At 39.7% G+C, this 20,674-nt stretch overlaps 1 protein-coding gene across 2 annotated transcripts in view; it reads left to right on the forward strand.

Moving 5' to 3' along the window:
- The first annotated feature begins 261 nt into the window (after positions 1–261).
- Positions 262–20,674, forward strand: part of pitrm1 (pitrilysin metallopeptidase 1) — a 59,289-nt gene continuing 38,876 nt past the window's right edge. For both annotated transcript variants that reach the window (XR_010017450.1, XM_063044379.1), the window contains exons 1-11: positions 262–350; positions 2,459–2,561; positions 5,395–5,501; positions 7,429–7,580; positions 7,733–7,847; positions 7,950–8,046; positions 10,774–10,934; positions 14,796–14,922; positions 17,251–17,339; positions 18,944–19,072; positions 19,178–19,291. Coding sequence is in view for 1 of the 2 variants with exons in the window: in XM_063044379.1 (XP_062900449.1) it covers positions 298–350; positions 2,459–2,561; positions 5,395–5,501; positions 7,429–7,580; positions 7,733–7,847; positions 7,950–8,046; positions 10,774–10,934; positions 14,796–14,922; positions 17,251–17,339; positions 18,944–19,072; positions 19,178–19,291 (1,247 nt within the window). In the remaining variant the exon portion in view is untranslated. The remainder of the gene's footprint in view (positions 351–2,458; positions 2,562–5,394; positions 5,502–7,428; positions 7,581–7,732; positions 7,848–7,949; positions 8,047–10,773; positions 10,935–14,795; positions 14,923–17,250; positions 17,340–18,943; positions 19,073–19,177; positions 19,292–20,674) is intronic.

Here is a 20,674-nt window from a genome sequence, read left to right on the forward strand (position 1 = left end):
AGATGTGAACCCTACGTTAATGAAAGAAAAAGTGTTCTGGCTGTAAGAGAAATCTGCCTCCCCTGCAGTATTTTATATCAGGGACTTGCTTCAGGACACAAGGGAAGGCATACACGATTATTCTGCCGGTGAGAACGCCGCACTGTCTCCGGACGACCGCCCTTCCCCATCTATCTGTTGCAACATCTGGAAACCGGGGCAGATTGGTGTTCAGCCAATCGACGCTCTCGTCTTTGGTCGGCGGGGACAACCAATGAGAACGTGGAATGCTGCTGAGGGTGCGAGTGGAGTAGGAGCATGGCGAGGGTTGTGTCCGCAAGGTCCCTGTTGCAGCGGCTGAGGAGCGGCGGGTGAGCGAGTTGGGCAGCTTTGCGGCTTTGTGGCTCCGCTCCGGCACTGCGTTGTGTGGCGCGGTGCCGGGGCTCTGGCTTCACTCCGGCGTCTGATTCTCACTGGGTTGGGGTAAGGGGCACCGTGGGACAGGTTCAGGAGCTCTCAAGGCAACCTGGCCCCAGCAGTGGAGCTCAGGGACATCCCTCGCTTGTGGGCACTTAGACTGACAGCTTCGATGTGTGTCTTGCATTCATGCCTCGGTTAAAGTTTCAACTCGGCAAATGTACCCTGATCCCAGAGGAAGACTTTGACCAGAGGGGTTTTGGTCAGACACTTGGTTCCATGAATACAACTCTAGGCTGGCATTAATGTGTCCTGAACTCAAGAGGCGTGGAGATGGACCATGGATACTACACTCGCCGCAATCTGGAGCAACAGTCCGCTGGAGGAACTCAGTGGATCGAACAGCATATGTGGGAAGAAAGGAATTGTCAGGGTACAGTTTCGACCCGACACGTCGACAGTTCTTTTCCTCTCATAGATGTTGTTGGACCCGCGGAGTTCCTCCTGCAGATTGTGGAGTGGACGATGCTTGCTCAGTCGGTGATGGATGATTCAGGTTCGCTATCTCAGTTGCATTGTGACCTCAGGATGGATTCGCTCAACGTGGAGGTGGTCGCTTTGTTATATAATATGCTGAGTAATATGCTTTTGCATGCTACACTCTCAGACAGCTTTCACAGTAGTGTGTGAACGCCAGTCAAATAAATTACAACAGTCCTCTCCACAGCTGGATTTCCAGAAGGCATTCAATAAGGTGCCGCACAAGAGACAAATAAGATACGGATGCATGGAGTCGGAGGAAGTGTATTGGCATGGATAGTGGATTGGTTAACCGATAGAAGGCAGAGTTGGTATAAATGGGTGTTTTTCCAGTTCACAGTCACTGGTGAGTGGGGTGCCGCAAGGGTCGGTGCTGGGCCCGCAGCTGTTTACCATTTACATTGATGATTTGGAAGAGGGGACTGAGTGTAGTGCAGCAAAATTTGCTGATGACACTAAACTGGGTGGAAAAGCAAATTGTACAGAGGATGTGGAGAGTGTACAGAGGGATATAGATGGGTTAAGTGAGTGGGCCAAGGTCTGGCAGATGGAATACAATGTTGGTAAATGCGAGATCATCCACTTTGGAAGGAATAATAGAAGAGCAGATTATTATTTAATTGGTGAAAGATTGCAGCATGCTGTTGTGCAGAGGGACTTGGGAGTGCTTGATCATGAATCGCAAAAAGTTGGCTTGCAGGTATAACAGGTTATTAAGAAGGCAAACGGAATATTGGCTTTCATTACTAGAGGGATTGAATTCAAGAGCAGGGAGGTCATGCTGCAACTATACAGGGTACTGGTGAGGCCACACCTGGAGCACTGTGTGCAGTTCTGGTCTCCATACTTGAGGAAGGATATACTGGCTTTGGAGGCAGTGCAGAGGAGGTTCACCAGGTTGATTCCAGGGATGAAGGGGTTAACTTAGGAGCAATTGAGTTGCCTGGGACTATACTCTCTGGAGTTCAGAAGAATGAGAGGCAATTTTATAGAAACTTACAAAATTTTGAAAGGGGTAGATAAGATAGAAGTAGGAAAGTTGTTTCCATTGGTAAGTGAGACTAGAACTAGGGGACATTGCCTCAAGATTCAGGGGAGAAGATTTAGGATGGAGATGAGGAGAAACTGTTTTTCCCAGAGAGAGGTGAATCTGTGGAATTCTCTGCCCTGGGAGGCAGTTGAGGCTTCCTCACTAAATATATTTAAGAAACAGTTAGATAGGTTTTTACATAGTAAGGGAATTAAGGGTTTTGGGGAAAAGGCAGGTAGATGGAGCTGAGTTTACGGACAGATCAGCCATGACCTTATCAATTGGCGGGGCAGGCTCATTGGGCCGGATGGCCTACTCCTATTTTTTATGTTCTCATGTAATCTCACTTTTCAAGAGAAGTATTTTAACTTCAGATTGTTATCTATCTCAGAAAAATGTCCAAAATTAGGTGCAACATTTTTCCCAAAACATGCTTTCAAGCAACTTTTATGCCTGTACACATTTTGAAAATGTTCACTGTTGTTCCAACAGATCTGTGAGGTACCATTCATGGCGATTGAACAGCAGCTCTGCAAGAGAAAAAGCCACCCTGTATACTGTTGGGGAGAAAATTCATGGGTTCACTATAAATCAGGTAGTTTGCTAACTTATTTGCTCTTGAAAGAATGTTGGTATAAATTTAATAGTTAAATAGTCTAGAAACTAGAATATTGATAAAATACATACTTAATTGAAACAGACTGGCATTTATATTTCAAACAAGAGAAAATCTGCAGATGCAGGAAATGCAAGCAGTATGCACACAAAATGGTGGAGGAACTCAGCAGGCCAGGCAGCATCCATAGATAAAAGTACAGTTGACGTTCAGCATCTACTTTTTTCTACAAATGCTGCCTGACCTGCCAAGTTCTTCCAGCATTTTGTGTGTTTTGCTGGCATTTAAATTTTTCTGAATCTAGGACTAAAAGAAGTATTTTGGTTTGTGAAATTCTTTTAACAGCAAAGTTCCTTCCACAAAAACAAACATGGCAGCAAATTTGTAGAGAACAAAGTCCGTCAACCAGAATAGGGGCACATTGGTAGTTGTGCAGATATTTGTTATATATTCTGTATTTTGTTCATTAACTTGTATGTTGGCACCTTTGGAATGGGATCAGTCAAGCCTATTTACAAGGGCAGGATTTGTAATTTTGCAAGCACTAGATACTGCAGATCTGGAGCAAAAACAACAAACTGCTAGAAGAAATGACCTTATAATTTTTCAACTGTTAGCACCCTTGTCAATGCAACATTCTTTTTATTTCAGTGATGAAAAGTCAGCCTGAAAAATCAAGTCTTATCCTTGAATGAAAATTATACTTCCTTTTTTCCCCTGAGAGGGCTGTATTATTGCCCTCTCTTCAGAATATGAATGTTTAAAAATCAAAATGACACATGACTATGATTAATATTTAACTAAGGAAAACACAAATTGTAAATTCTCTATGATAGATTGATTCAGAAGATAAAGTTGCATCAGATGCAGGGTAAATTACAAGTTTGGATTTGAAACTGGCTTGCCCAGAGAAAAATGAGAGTAGCAGTGGAAAGCTATTAATCTGGTTGGAGGTCTGTGACCAGTGGTGTTCCAGAAGGATTGCTGCCAGAACCTCTTGTTATATATCAGTGATTTGGAAAAAAGTGTAGATGGTTGGATTAGCGTATTTGGTGTAGTTCTGGTGGCCCATTATAGGAAAGATTGGAGATTTTGGAAAAATTGCAGAAGTTGACAAGGATACAACCTGGATTAGAAGGTATGAACTATGAAAACATGTTGGACAAACTTGAGTTGCCTTCCTTGGAGCATCAGAAGCTGAGGGAAAACCTGATAGAAGATTTTAAAATTATGAGAGGCATAAATAGTTTTCACAGTCATAATCTGTACCCCAGGGTAGAAATGTCAAGCACAAGAGTGAGATGACCTGCTTTGAATGTTGGGGGCGATGTTTAAAGACAACGTGCCGGGGCCTTTTTTATGCAAAGTGTGGTACGTGCCTGAAATGGGTTACCAGAGGTAGTCGTGGAAGCAGGTAGTTAAAGAATGAAGAGAATTGAGGGATATGGATGCTAGACACAAGGAGGATATTAAGTATAAATTAGCATCAGGATCAGTACAACATCGTTTGCTGAATGGCATAACCACTGCTGTACTTCTCATGATTTCTAAAAGAGTGTTAAAATGGGCTGAATATTCCCCCCATGACACATATTAGCACCTAGCAGTAAAGACATGGGTTTAAATTGCTTTCTAGAATTATAGCTGAATTTCAGCATGAAGAAAATGCTTAATTTTTCTGAAGAAGGATCTCTGTTCATGAAGTAGGTGCTGTTCAAGTGTATGTTAGGGCCTGAATGAGTGCAAGGAACTAAAACTGGAACATACTCATTCTCAACTAAGCTCCACCCTGTTAAAAGAATTTCTAGATATATGGAATTCAGAGTGAAGAAACAGCCTATAAGCCTATCCTAATCCCATGAATAACTATCCATTTAAATTGATTCCACTGCCTTTTCCATACAGTTCTGACACTGGAAGGTTTTAAAGCGTATTGTATGGAATTAATGACTATATAATTTTAATCAATTTGCCCTGAAAACAAACTGGAATTTCAAAGGATTCAGCAGTGCATTGAGACTTGTTTTTTTTTTATCTATTAAATTGTTATACTTGAAGGTAGGCTGGTGGAAGCAAATTTGATCACTGCTATGTATATTTGAAAGGACAAAATTTCAGGGATAATAGGGGAAAAACTAATAAACTGAGTCTTAATTTGATCAAACTTCCAAAGCACCAGCATTGTCACATGACGTACTGCTTCTCTTTAAGTTCCACATTTCCTGAAATTCTTAGTAGGGAGGAATTGCTGTAGGAGCTTGTTGTAGTTTATCTGACATGTGCTCATTATTAAATTTGAAACATTCTATCCTAATGTGAGATCAGTGAAAGGAAATCATGCAACTAAGTATTTTTAAAAAGTTTGCAAATTGGTAATTTAAATAGCAGATGAACTAACTTTAGAAAGCTGTATTTAAAGAAGGTGCAAAACAGAATAAACAGTGTATGATAGAAATTATTTCAGAGGTATCCATTCAGTAGTAGAATTTTGGGTTTATCAAGACTCAGGAGACTGATAATGCTGGAAACTGGAACAACAAATAACAGACTAGAGGAATTCAGAAGGTCTGTGGTGAACAGGGAGGCAGGAAGGAATCATTAATGTGTCAGGTCAAAACTCTGCATTATTACTTTTATCAAGCCTATTGACCATGTAAGGATTTTCTTTAATTTGCTGTATGAGGGACAGATTTAATGCAATTTGGCAGAGATTAGATTTGCTTTGCAGGTTGTTTATTTTCTCACCCTGAATGAAAATAGAGTTTAAAAAAAAGTGCTGTTTTTATATTGTACCAATCTTCCTTTTCCACAGGTGACAGCTGTTCCTGATCTTTTCCTGACAGCAGTTAAACTTAGCCATGATAACACAGGAGCTCAGTATTTGCATGTAGCAAGGGATGATCCAAACAATTTGTTCAGGTAATTTCTTGTATTGGCATACTTACTGTGAATAATCTGGTGCATTATCTTATAACTTCCCTGGTTTATATATTTAGCATTTATTGCCCTTTGGACACAAGGAAGGGCTGACTTCTCTAACAACTGCCTTTCTTCCACCCTGTTGTGAAAGGAGTTTTAGTACTTAACCCAGCAATAGTGAAGGAATTTACTGTTCGGGAAATACATTGCCTGAGGTTTAATATAGAGGACTCTGGTTATTTGGGACACATCGAAACCAGTATATTTTGGCCTGGTTAAGTGTCTGTATCAATTAGCAGAATTTTAATGGAAGTAGTTAAAAAAGTATTAAAAAAAGGCAAACTACCGTATAATTGAGTAATTATGTATTTCGAGCAAATAGAGAACAAATTAGAACACTATCTGTACTACTGGTTGGTTGACATCTGTCTCAAAGGACAATGGATGATGATAATCTTTGTCATAAGCCTGGGCAGAAGGTATGGAGATCTTGAGGTGCCCAGTTGTCAAGATCCCCCTCCCAGCCTCGTCAGTGTAGTCCAAATGATAGCTTATGAAGCAATATGTTTGGCACCAGCTTGGCTCCAGGAGCTGCCAGAAGGATGTTCAGTAATGTCCATCTGCCTTAGGGGCTCCACTCTGGATTTGCTTTCTGGGTTTACTCCCATAGCCTTCATTTCGCCTGAGGCTGCTTCAAACCACAGTGATGTAGTCATAAAGAAGGCAAGACAGCGGCTATACTTTATTAGGAGTTTGAAGAGATTTGGCATGTCAACAAATACACTCAAAAACTTCTATAGTTGTACCGTGGAGAGCATTCTGACAGGCTGCATCACTGTCTAGTATGGAGGGGCTACTGCGTAGGAACGAAAGAAGCTGTAGAATGCTCTAAATCTAGTCAGCTCCATCTTAAGCACTAGCCTACAAAGTACCCAGGACATCTTTAGGGAGCGGTGTCTCAGAAAGGTAGTGTCCATTATTAAGGACGTCCAGCAGCCAGGGCGTGTCCTTTTCTCACTGTTACCATCAGGTAGGAGATACAGAGTGAAGGTACACATTCAGCGATTCAGGAACAGCTTCTTCCCCTCTGCCATCGGATTCCTAAATGGACATTGAAGCTTTGGACACTACCTCACTTTTTTTAAAATACACTGTACTTCTGTTTTTACACATTTTTAAAAATCTATTCAATACACGTAATTGATTTACTTGTTTATTATTATTTTTTTTCTCTCTCTGCTAGATTATGTATTGCCTTGAACTGCTGCTGCTAAGTTAACAAATTTTACGTCACATGCTGGTGATAAACCTGATTCTGAAAAACAGTTCCGAATTGGCCTGCTTCTTATTTCTCGCCAACTATCAGTGACGAAAACCACTGCTTTATGAACAAAAACACACACACAGCTGATGCTATTCAAAAACTGGTTGCACTGAGCACAGTGTAGTGTTTAACGGCCACAGAAATGTGCGCATCTGACACTTGGTAGAAACTTTGTCAGCAGTTTCCTGCCCCAATTAAGCAGCAGAGTGCCCCAAATAAACAAAGAGAATCCCAGCTATTTTTTCAGTTGGTTTTTGTTCTGTAAGAGTAGTCCAAAATAAGCGGCTGTCCTAATTAACAGAAGGCCCAATGAACTGGAATGCACCGTATTTGAAATCATCAGTGCAGAAAGAGCTTGGCATTTTTGGAAGCCCCAGATAATTTATCTATGAAATATTAAAATCAAATGTAGAGAAGTCATTGACTGGCTAATTTGTTAGATCTGTGACGATTTAGGTTGATGTAGTTCTCATTGAAACCTGAAAACAAAAAGGGAAAAAAAGATTATTGAAGACTTTTACTGGGAGCTTACAATTCTAATTTTTTTTAAATGTTGCTTTTACAATTTACTGACGTTGAGGTACTGTGTATATTGTATTTTAGTGTGCAGTTTCGTACCACACCACTCAACAGTACAGGTGTTCCTCACATTCTAGAACATGTCGTACTTTGTGGTTCTGAAAAATACCAAGTTAGAGATCCCTTCTTCAAAATGTTGACCCGGTCCCTTTCCACTTTCATGAATGCCTTCACAGGTCAGTATTGATTAATAGTGTGCAAAGTCCGGATGTATCTTAAAAGATAATTTGATTTGGGGTACTTATGAGAATGGGGCTGATAGAATTAATGATTTGACAGCTTCAACGAAAAGTGTATTTGATGTTATTTTTCCTTTTGGTCATTGTAGCAAGTGACTACACAATGTATCCATTTTCCACCCAAAATTCAAAGGATTTTCAGAATCTTCTTTCTGTGTACCTTGATGCTGTCTTCTTTCCTTGCCTAAGAGAATTGGACTTCTGGTAAGATATAGAATTAAGGAAGCAATTGATACTCATTTGGCATACTTTATATATTCTTGTACGCATTTTAAATATGTGGTATTTGGTTTTATTTGTCTTCAGGCAAGAAGGGTGGAGGTTGGAGCACGAAACCCCCAGTGATCCATTATCGCTCCTTGTTTTTAAAGGAGTTGTGTTCAATGAAATGAAAGGAGTATTTGTAAGTCATCATAATTTGTAATTTAACATGAACACCAGGCCTATTTCTGGTATTGTAATACAAAATAGCATCTTATACAAAAGTTCTCTACATTTGTTAACCTAATGCTACAAAATGTGTGCATAGTGTTTTAATGCGATTCAATTTAACTGATTTGATTGTGTGAAATTACAGATGTTTGGTCTATTGTTAAATTATGAAATTATGAAAGCTAAACTTACTGGGTTGGTGTAAATGGTAGTTTAGTGGGCTAGCTAAGCATGGTTAAAATATACAGTGCTTATAAAAAGTAGTCACCCCCCCCCACCCCATGTTTGTTATACAACATTGAATCACAGTGGATTTACTTTGGATTTTTTGACACTGATCAACAGAAAAGACTCTTCTGTGTCAAGATGAAAACAAATTTCTACAGATCAGTCTAAATTTATTATATTTACTGAACACAAAATTTGATTGCATAATTACTCATCCCCATCAAGTCAGTATTTAGTTAATGCAGTTTTGGCAGCAATCAGCCTTGATTCTGTGTGGATAGATCTCTATCAGCTTTGCACATCTGAACACTCCATTCTTCTTAACAAAACTGTTCAAATTTGGTTAGATTGCAGGGGATCGTGAGCAAACAGTCCTTTTCAAGCCCAGCCACACATTCTCAATTGGACTGAGGTCTGGACTCTGATCTGGCCATTCTGAGACATTGTTGTTTTTAAGGCATTCCTGTGTAGCTTTGGCTTTATACTTGGGATCATTGTCTTTTTAGAAAACAAATCTTCTCCCAGGTCGCAGTTCACTTGCAGACTCCTTCAGCTTTTTGCCAGGATTTCCCCTGTATTTTGCTGTATTCATTTTACCCTCTACCTTCACAAGTCTTCCAGGGCCTGCTGCAGTGAAGCATTCCCACAGCGTGATGCAGCCACCATCATGCTTCATGGTAAAAATGGTGTGTTTTTGATGTGCAGTGTTTAGTCTGATGCCCAGAAAGCCCAATTTCGGTTTCATCAGACCATAGAACCTTCTTCCAGCTGACTTCAGAGTCTCCCACATGCCTTCTGGCAAACTCTAGTGGAGATTTCATGTGAGTTTTTTTTCAACAGTTGCTTTCCCTCTGCCACTTTTCCATAAAGCTGCGACTGGTATAGCACCCAGGCAACAGTTGTTGTGTGCGTACTTTCTCCCATCTCAGCCACTAAAGCTTGTAACTCCTCCAGAGTTGTCAAAGGTCTCTTGGTGGCCTCTCTCACTAGTCCCCTTCTTGCATGGTTACTCAGTCTTTAAGGATGGCTTGCTCTAGGCAGATGAACAGCTGTGCCATATTTTTTCCATTTCTTGACTCTTGAATTAACTGTACTCTGAGGGATATTCAGTGACTTGGAAATTTTCTTGTATCCATCTCCTGACCCGTGCTTTTCAATAACCTTTCCATGGAATTACTTGGAGTGTTCTTTTGTCTTCGTGGTGTAGTTTTTGTCAGGATACTGGCTCACCAGCAGGTAGACCTTCCAGATACAGGTGTATTTTTACTACAGTCAATTGAAACACTTTGACTGCACACAGTGATCTCCATTAACTAATTATGTGACTTCTAAAATCAATTGGCTGCACCAGTGATTGATTAGTGTATCATATTAAAGGGAGTAAGTACTTATGCAATCAATTATTTTGTTTTATATTTGTAATTAATTTAGATCACTTTGTAAAGATCTGTTTTTACTTTGACATGAAAGTCTTTTTCTGTTGATCAGTGTCAAAAGAAGACAAAGGAAATCCACTGTGATTCAATGTTGTTAAACAATAAAACGTGTACAGTTCTAGTCACCGAATTATAGGAAAGATGTCAATAAAATTGAGAGAATACAGAGGAGGTTTACTAAAATGTTGTCTGGGTTTCATCTAAGTTACAGAAAAAGGTTGAACAAGTTAGGTCTTTATTCTTTGGAGCGTAGAAGGTTGAGAGGGGACTTGATAGAGGTGTTTAAAATTATGAGGGGGATTGATAGAGTTGACATGGATTGGCTTTTTCTATTGAGAGTGGGGGAGATTCAAACAAGAGGACATGAGTTGAGAGTTAAAGGACAAAAGTTTAGGGGTAACATGAGGGGGAACTTCTTCACTCAGAGAGTGGTGGCTATGTGGAACGAGCTTCCAGCAGAAGTGGTTGAGGCAGGTTCGATGTTGTCGTTTAAAGTTAATTTGGATAGATATATGGACAGGAAGGGAATGGAGGGTTATGGACCGATGCAGGTCGGTGGGACTAGGTGAGAGTAGGAGTTCAGCATGGACTAGAAGGGCCGAGATGGCCTGTTTCCGTGCTGTAATAGTTATATGGTTATATGAAAACTTTCGGGGGGGGGTGGGGGAATACTTTTATAGGCACTGTATATTTGGCTTAAACTTTTATATTGTTTGTATGAGTACAAGTAGTCTTTAAGATTGATTTTATTTGAAGTATATATTGCAGTGTACTTCAAACTACCCACCTTTTAAAGTAGAGTAACTTCCAGATTCTAAACATGGAACATTATTGGGCATGTGTTGAAGGTTTGAGCAGCTTTCTCATTTAAATGTAGTTATATCTAAAACCACGGAACCATAAACTATTTTTCTCTCATGTTTTGAACATTTGAATTTTTCCATATATAAGTAACTGACTTTTCTTTTAGTTTGTTAGCAAATGCAGATTAGCATTTTATTCCACTGTTTGCATCATCTGCATTTTTGTTTCAGGCAAACAACGAGAATCTGTATGCTCAGCATTTACAGAACAAGCTTCTGCCTGATCATACCTACTCGGTGATATCTGGAGGTGATCCTTTGCAAATACCGAAGCTTACATGGGAAGAATTAAAGCACTTTCATGCCATACATTACCATCCTAGTAATGCAAGGTATACCTGAGAACCATATAAAAATACTGTGAGCACTTGTGAGCCGTCTCAACAGTTATTTCTGTATAACACAACATCAGCTGGAGGATGAACCCAGTTGAAATAATTTTAAATCATTACCATCCCTTCAGGACCCCAACTTATCTCTGTCACTACTGTCATCTGGAGGATTTTAGAATGAGTCATGAATCTTTTTTGTTTTGACAGCTTAATATTTTCATTCAAGTAAGCAATTTATTTTACATCATTCCATGTATTTGTCTGTTCTTGGGTGTCTCTAGCCCTTAATTTGTTTTCTTTAGGGATGCTCTGCTGAACTCCAAAGTCAAGTTGCCAGGCTCAAATTTTGTCATTGAGAACAATGGTTAGTGATGCTATGTGAATATGAGCACAACTTATTGATTGAGCATAGTTATTAGTATAAATTATATAATGAGTACATCTTTTTTGTACAATTTAATTCAAAAGGACAGTAGTCCAAATATTTACCTCCTAAAGCATGCAGTTACTTTGCATTTTGATAGCACCTGAGCTCCGTGAATAAAACTCTTACCTGCTTTGTAACTGGTATAAAGAACAATGTTCAACTTGCTGCAGGTCTCATGTAAATAAATAAAGTGTGGGAATTGCATTCTGCCATAGAAATCCAGAGGGAATTTAAAACAAAATAAATGGGCAGTATGGTGATGCTGTGTTCAGTGTTACTGTTTTACAACTCCAGTTACCCAGGCTTGATGCTGTGCTGACGTGCTGATGATGTGGATTTATATAATCTTGTGAGCATGTGTACTTCTTTCAGTATTGGTTTCTTCCTGCATTCCAAATATGTGCTAGTTGATAGGTAAATTAGCAAGTTTAAGTTCCACCAAGTGTAGGGTGGCTGGCAGGAGAATTGATGAGCAGTGGTCTTACGGCATGGAAAAAGGCCCTTTGTCCTGATCTACTTGTGCTGATTGAGCTGCCTTTCTCTGCTAATCTCATTTTCTTGCCCTTTTACTGCTATTACTTTCCTATCCATGTACTTGTTCAAATGCTTTTTAAATGCTGTGATTGTACCTGCATTTACTACCCCCTTTGGCTGTTTGTTCCTTAGTTCCACCACCTTCCATGTGAAAAAACTTACTCCTTAGATCTCCTGTAAATATTTCCTCTTGCCTTAAAGCTCTGTCCTCTTATTTTAGACTTTCCTATCCTTGGGAAAAGATCTGAATCTGAAAAGACTGTCTATCTGCTCTGTGTATGTTCCTCATAATTTTATAAGCCTTTAAAGGTCGCTTCTCAGCTGTTTAATGCTCCAGTGAGACTAATTCCAGCCTATCCAATTTCACCTTGTATGTAACTAAAGCCCTTTATTCCAGACAACATCCTTGTGAATCCTTTCTATGCAGTGCTACCATATCCTTTCCACAGTGAGGTAACCAGGACTGCATAACATGTTCTGTGCAAGGCCTCACCAATGGCTTGTGCAGCGGCAACATAATGCCCTAACTCTTGTATTCAGTACTGCCTATAAAGGCAGGCAAGCTAAACACTTCCACTATCCTATCTACCTGTACTGCCATTTTTAGGAAGCCATAAATTTACTCTAAAATCTCTCAAGTTTGTGTCTGTGTCCTCTAGTTCTGGACACACCCACCATAGGAAACATCCTCTCCACATCCGCCTTATCTAGTCCTTTCAACATTCGGTAGGTTTCAGTGCGATCTCCACGCATTTTTCTAAGTACAGGCCCAAAGCTGCCAAATACTGCACATACGTTAACCCCTTCATTCCTAGAATCATCCTCGTGAACCTCCTCTGGTCTCTCCTCAATGACAACATATCCTTTCTGAGATATGGGGCCCAAAACTGTTGACAATACTCCAAGTACAGCCTGACCAGTGTCTTATAAAGCCTCAGTATTTTCTCCTTGTTTTTATATTCTATTCCCCTTGAAATGAATGCCAACATTGCATTTGCCTTGTCTGGATTAAATTCCATCTGCCACTTTACCTAACTTTTCAGCTGAGTTTTCTATCTTGTATCCTTAGGCAACCACCTTCACTACAACTCCACGAATCTTTGTGTCATCAGCAAATATACTTAGCAGACAACAGGCATTCTTAATCAAATACAAGGCAAACAGCAGTGGTCCCTCCACTGATCCCTGGGTCAGAACAACAAATCACGGTATTCCCCTTTGCCTCCTAACATCAAACCTTCTTTGGATCCAGTTTGCCAAAACATCTTAGACCCCATGTCCAAATTTCATAGACAAATTTATGAGGCAGGACCTTGTCAAGTACTGTCCTACCTTCACAATTTTCTTAGTAACCTCCCATACGAGTTACCTTGCACTAAGCTATCCTAACTCCCCGAATCAGTCCCAGCCTTTCCAAGTAATCATAAATACCATCCCTAAGATTTTTTTCCTAATAGCTTCTGAAGAAAGATTCAGTAGTGTGAAGTTTCTCACTGATCCCTTCCAAGCTTCTTGAATGGGGGAACAATATTAGTCACCTATCAGTTTTCTGTTTTTTCATCTCTAATAGCTTCTGCAATCTCCTCCCTGGTGTCTCTTCACACCTTAGGGTAGATCTCATCAGGCCATCGGGATTTGTTCAGTGTGCATCAAATCTCTAATATTTCCTCTATTCTAATACACGCATGTTTCTTTCAGCATACATCTTTCCTAACTCTCCATCCTCTTCATCCTTCTTGGTGGATACTGATTCAAAGTGTTAATTTAGGACCCCACAAGTGTCACGTGGCTCCATTTTAGTCTCTGTGGGAGCTACTCCTTCCCTAGCTACTCTGTTGTTTTCTAATATATTTACAAAAGGCTTTGGGTATTTGAGAGAGAACTGGTTAATGAGAAATAATTGGGGGAAATAACAGTGAGGGATTTGTTTGGTTCTAAAATATTGACTGGGTGGTCTCATACATTGAGTGAAATATGAAAAAATGAATCTGTTGACCATAGTATATATAAAAAACTGCTTACTAATGTAATTGGAACATCTTGCAAATAAACTATAAAACTATAAATTATTTAAAACTAATTATTGAACTTTGCTACTCAGTTGCTGATTACAACTGTCATTGCAAATGTTGATATTGTCTAATGCAAATTATATTTCAACGTTGCGTGTATCAAAACTCCAGGAAGGTTAAATTTATAGTGGATTTGTTGGAAATTTATGATCCAGAAGTGAGTGTTCTTTAATATGCAAGGAATACATATGCTGACAAGGTTGTAGCAATGTAGCATCCATATTAGCAACACCTTAAGTTTTTGCTTTATTTTCTGACTAGGCTTTCCTTCCTTCATTCCTTTCCTGGCTGTGGTATGCTTCTAATTTTGCATCTTGCATCTGGACTATGACACCAAGTTTTCAGGCATGTTAATAAAACAGAATTCTGTCCTCTGTGCAATGCATTTCATTCCATCATATTTTCCCGTACTTTCCACTACTCCCCAGCTCCAAATGGCCACGCTTCTCTTCAGATTAGACATGCCTCTGAGTTTGACTCTGCAGGCAAACTTCCCCCGCACCCCCTCCTGTTATTGGGAGGTTGCATTCCCAGTAAACCATCCATATTGTGATGTTCTGTAATGTGAAATAACATCTGTGCATTCTTCAAAAATACGTGCTAGAAGTGATACACAAATTCGGTGAAAGTGAATTTTGTTTGCTATCACAGATCTTTGGGTAGTGATCTACAAGGGTGAATTTCCATTGCCTGAGCTGCTATAATGCGGTGTTCACCTGTACTCATGGAAATATCTTGTGTAGCCTTGTCGAAAAAGTTCAGTCAATTAAAATCTTAGCAGTACTTTGAAATTCTAACAGTTCTGTTTTTGCAACTTGCCCATTTTAGGTTCTTTACCTACGGTGATCTCCCCCTGGAACAACATCTTAAGCAAATCCAAGAAGAGGCACTTTGCAAATTCCAAAGAATTGAACCTGGCACCTCAGTTCCCAAACAGGTGCGCTGGAGTGAACCAGTAAGTAAAAGAGCCATCACTCTGACTACACTAATATCAATAGTTAAACACTGGTACACATTTAATAGCTATAAAAGTAATCCACATTGCTGTTAGTATACTTGTACATGGCAAGTTTGATAGTCCTGAGATAACTTGACCTTTGCTGATACCAGATTATTCTCAATGGATGGACCCTCGTTTTGAGACTGATTATATTCTGTATACTCCAGCTAACAAAAACATTATCTTAATATATTGCCTGTCAAATTGCTCAAGGATTTTTCAGTTAAATATCTCTCATTCTTCAAAACTTTAGGGAGTATCCATTCAGTTTACTTTTTTTTTCCTGTTCAAATTCCCAGTTACTGGTACACATTGTGTATGGCATTGATCTTTATGACATACCAGTTTGAAGATTTTAAAGAATAGCTTTATTTGGCACATGTACTGTACATCAAAATATTGACACATACTGTGAAATGCGTTAGTCGCATCAACGACAAACACAGTCTGAGTAAGTATTGGGGGCATCCTGTTAGTGTTGCCCTGCTTCTGGTGCCAACATAGCGTGCTCAGAACTTACTGATTCTAACCTGTACCCGTGCATTCTTTGGAATGTGGGAAGAAACTAGAGCACCCAAACTTTCACATTCACAGGGAGAACATGCAATCTCCTTACAGAGAGTGATGGGAATTGAACCCTGATTACTAGAGTTGTAATAACATTACACTAACCACTACACTACCATGCCACCTGCCGTGGTGATCTTCCACTAAGGACCTGTTTATTCCCAAAGATTTCTGTTGATTGACAAATCCTGAATCCACATTGCTTTCCAATCCCAAATGCTGTAATTTTGTTAATGATAGGTTGTATTGTAATTTATTAATGACCTTCTGAAAAATTCAAATATGCATTAATTGATTCCCCTTACCATTCTGAGTTATATTTTGTAAATTATGGTTTCCCTTTCATAAATTCATATTGACTCTCTATAACTTTCAAAGGTTCATTTAATGTCAGAGAAATGTATGCAATATACATCCTGATATGCTGCTTCTTCGCAACCATCCACGACAACAGAGGAGTGCCCCAAAGTATAGACTACAGTTAAATGTTGGAACCCCAAAGTCACCCTAGCACCCCTCCCTCCCGCGCATAAGCGGCAGCAAGCAACAATTCCCCTCCCCCCGCGGCAAAAAAAGCATCAGCACCCGCCACCAAGCACTCAAGCGTGAGCAAGGCAACAGCAAAGACACAGACTTACAGTTACCCCAAAGACTACATTGTTTACTCGGCATTCAACGTACCACAGGCTCTCTCTCTCTCTCCCTAATAAGGGAGAAACAGGTGTCTCCATTTCACTTTCTAAATATTATGAAATCACTTCCTTAAAGAAATATATTCCAGAATATTCCCTGGCATTGGCATTTACAGACTATAGGTCTGTAATTATCTGTTCGTTCTCTCTCTCTCTCTCTCTGTCTCCCCCCCCATCTCTCTCTCTCGCTCTCTTCCCCCCCCCCTCACTCCTCTCCCCCCCCCCGCCCTTCTTAGATGGTGGGGTTAGATTTCAGTGCAGAACCGCTGGAGGTGGAATATTTCAAATCAGCTAATGGATTGTGCAGCCAAGTAAAATATCTCATCATTTAACAACAAAAGAATAGACAACCTTATCAATGAACAGAATATTATTTACATGAGAAAGTCTGCAGATGCAGAAAATCCAAAGGAAGACACACAGAAAGTGCTAGAGGAACTTAGCAGGTCAGACAGCATTTATGGAAATGAGTAAACAGTCGAAATTTCAGGCTGAGACTCTTTTTTTTCCAGGATTGTAGTCAAGAATATTGCTTAAATGCTCCCTTTCTTGATAAAAGAAGTCAACTCTTTTGTTGTCCGTTACTTTTGTTCATGCAATGTTCAAATTTGCTGATCCCTGTTTTCTCATTGTTCTGGGCTGGCAATTCTTCATAAGTATTTAATTGGCTTTGAACTGCTCTGTTGTTCTGAAATGCACCTGTATAAATGAAAACTCTTAAACCATAAATACAGAGAATATTGGAAGAACCTTAAAGAAATGCTGTTTAAAAGTTGGATTTTATTATGGTATGACAGCAGAATTATGTTTGCATCTACTTGTGCCTGATTAAACTGGGTTTGCTATACTTTAGTCAAGAAATTAATACTAAAGAAGGCAATGTAAGAACGAAAGATCAGTGGTAGAACTTGTCTGTCATTTTCATCTTGCTGTTAAATGCAAAGTACTCTATAATTGTAGTGAATGTACAAATAATTGTAATGCATTACTTATTGTTTCTGTTGTGGCACTTGTTTTCCTCCAGAGGGAATATCATGTTCCTTGTGGGTCAGACTCAATGGCTCCTGATCCTGCTAAGCAAACCATGTACAGTGTGAGCTACTTGTTGGGCGAGTGAGTATGTTGAATACCTATATCTGTCTTACTGCACAAGAAATTAAACTGTCTTGTTAACATCCTCATGAAACCTTTTCTGCATCATTTCCAGCTTGATACCTGTAGCTGTAAAGCCAGAAGCACGTACAATAATCAAGCTAGATCTTGCCAACAACTTGTAAAATTGTAACATTACGTCCCACTCCTATACATCAACTGCAACAGTTTCAGGTGATCAAACATCCCCAATCTTTTCCATAAAAGTTGCTGGTGAACGCAGCAGGCCAGGCAGCATCTATAGGAAGAGGTATAGTTGACGTTTCAGGCCGAGACCCTTCATCAGGACTAACTGAAAGAAGAGCTAGTAAGAGATTTGAAAGTGGGAGGGGGAGGGGGAGATCCCACATGATAGGAGAAGACAGGAGGGCGAGGGATGGAGCCAAGAGCTGGACAGCTGATTGGCAAAAGGGATATGAGAGGATCTCCTTTTTCTCCCTCTGTCCCCCTCACTATATCCCTTGCCCATCCTCTGGTTTTTTCCCACCCCTCCCCCTTTTCTTTCTCCCTAGGCCTCCTGTCCCATGATCCTCTCGCATCTCTTTTACCAATCAACTGTCCAGCTCTTGGCTCTATCCCTCCCCCTCCTGTCTTCTCCTATCATTTCGGATCTCTCCCCCCCCGCCCCAACTTTCAAATCTCTTACTAGCTCTTCTTTTAGTTAGCCCTGATGAAAGGTCTTGGCCGGAAACGTCGACTGTACCTCTTCCTAGAGATGCTGCCTGGCCTGCTGTGTTCACCAGCTACCTTTATGTGTGTTGCTTGAAATTCCAGCAGCTGCAGATTTCCTCGTGTCTGCCCAATCTTTTCCAGTCTTTTTTTCTGCCTTCCTCCTCAATTTTTCATTTTAGATTTCATTCACCATCTCCTGTCCCCCTCAACCACCAACGTGACAGGTTTCATTTAGTGCCTCCTGATTGCCCCCATGGGTCATAGACCTTTTAATTTCTGCTGCTCTGAACTTTCTCTACAAAACTAATTATTTTTACCTGCATCTTTTCCCAATTCCCATGAAAGAACCTGAAACTAACTTTTCCTCTCAGTGGAAATTGGCAGACGGTGAATACTTCTCGTATTTTACATAGAAGATTACAACACAATATGGGCTCATTGGCCCTTGATATTGTGCTAACCTTTTAACCTACTCTTAAGATCAATCTAGTCCATACCTCCTACAAAGCCATTTTTCTATCATTCATGTCCCTGTCTGAGAGTTTATTAAATGTCCCTAATGTATCTGGTGTTACCACCAACCCAGCAGGAAAAAAAACCTACCTCCAACATCTGAATTTTGTTTTTATTTCATGTTTCCACCACATGCAGTATTTTGCTTTTGTTTTATATAAAGATTAGTGAATTGACGATATGTTAAAATATTAATCTCATCCTTTAGTCTGAAAAATCTTTTGGTCCCCCACACTGAAGTTCCAAGTGTGCTGGATTAATGGAGTTTTACCATAACTATAACTAGTTTTACAGCACCATATAGCATTTCATATTGAAAACTTTAATGTATTATATTAATTGCATGTTGCCTAAAAATGTTTTTAAATGTATTTCCATAGCATCACCGATACTTTTGAAACATTCGTCCTAAGTCTTATATCATCTTTACTGGTTTCTGGACCCAATTCCCCCTTTTATAAAGCATTGATTGATGCCAGGATTGGCACAGACTTTGCTCCTGTCGTTGGGTAAGATTAGTTTTCCTGTTTATTTCGTACTTTTGAACTGTTAGCCACTAGTTTGTTTATAACGTACTTCACAGTTGCTTAAGAAAAATATGTTTGGTTTTCCAGATATGATGAGAGCACAAGAGAGGCGTGCTTTAGTATTGGGCTGCAAGGCATCGCAGAAGAAGACATTAAAACTGTGAAGCAGATCATCGAGGAAGTAATTGACGAAGTAATTGAGTGCGTAACTTACTCCATAAACATAATGTATAGTTTAATTACAGTGATGCAATGTATTAGAGTTAAAAAATATACTTTGCACAGATTATGCTGCCCCAGTATGTTCCTGTATCGTCTTCAGTACTAAAAACACAATACTGCAGTGATGACAGTCTGTTCCTTACTAAATGGAAGACTTGTGCTCTTCTGAATACTTTGGTATTCAAAGTTCAAGGTACATATATTAATGAAGTATGTATACCATATACAATCTTGAGATTCATCTTACAGACAGCCACAAAATAAAGAAACACAATAGATCCATGAACGAACCCACATCACAAAAACTGTCTAACATCCAATTTGCCAAAAAAGAACAAATTGTGTGAACAATAAAAAAGTAAACAAATAATACACACATCGCAGAGTCACCGTTAGTGAGACCGCAGCCATGAAACCAGTTCAGCATTGAGGCAAGTGCCTATAGCTGCAGTCCGCAGCTGCAGACTCAGTTCAGCACTAAGGTGATTAAAACTTCGCGGTATAGTGCACTGAACACCAGTTCATCCTTCTTTCTTGGTCTCGACCCTTGAATCAGTTAAATATCAGTTTATTTCTCACTTTTGGGCCCAGGTTCTGCTGTTCCAGTCTGGCCCCAAGTTTCAATCCAGTCTGAAGTCCACTCCAGCAATAGCCACCATGGCAGTAACTACGTTCTCGACAGCTCAATTCACTAAATCCTTCAGAATACTGCAAAAATGCCTGGTTGTATGGACAGTTCAAAAGCACAATTCCAAAAGAGAAATTACAGATTGTAGATTACAATGATCATAGTCCAGTAAAAAGTATATTTAGTAGGATAGTTAGTATTGTTAGCCACCCACAAAATGTCGCTGTCTTACCAGCGCCATCTTGCTCCTCTTATATATGTTGATGACATTGGTCACCTGTTCTGTTGACAAGATGTCATGAAAATCATATATGCTTACAATAGATTCTGTGTGATTTCATAAATTCTCTATTTATTATGCCCTTTGTATAATCATGTCCATCACTCAACTTTTATGTAGGGATTGCTGCCTACACCAAGTTGTTAACAGCAGGCTGGTGCAACTAAATTTCTAGACCTAACAATAATAAGTAAATGAGGAAGAAAAACTGACTTCCCTGTAATCTCCCAATAGTCTATTCCTTGATCGGCATCATCACTGCACTACTGTAGTGGTTAGCACAATGCTTTATATTACAGGTAGCCCAGGGCTCAATTCACGCCTTTAAGGAGTTTAAGCGTGGGTTTCCTCCGGGTGCTCTCGTTTCCTCCCACAGTCTAAAGACATACTGGTTGGTAGGTTAATTGGTCATTTTAAGTTGTCCTGTGATTCGGTTAAGATTAAATCGGGATTG

This window comes from Mobula hypostoma, chromosome 3 (genome assembly GCF_963921235.1).
Source record: "Mobula hypostoma chromosome 3, sMobHyp1.1, whole genome shotgun sequence".
Taxonomy (NCBI): domain Eukaryota; kingdom Metazoa; phylum Chordata; class Chondrichthyes; order Myliobatiformes; family Myliobatidae; genus Mobula; species Mobula hypostoma.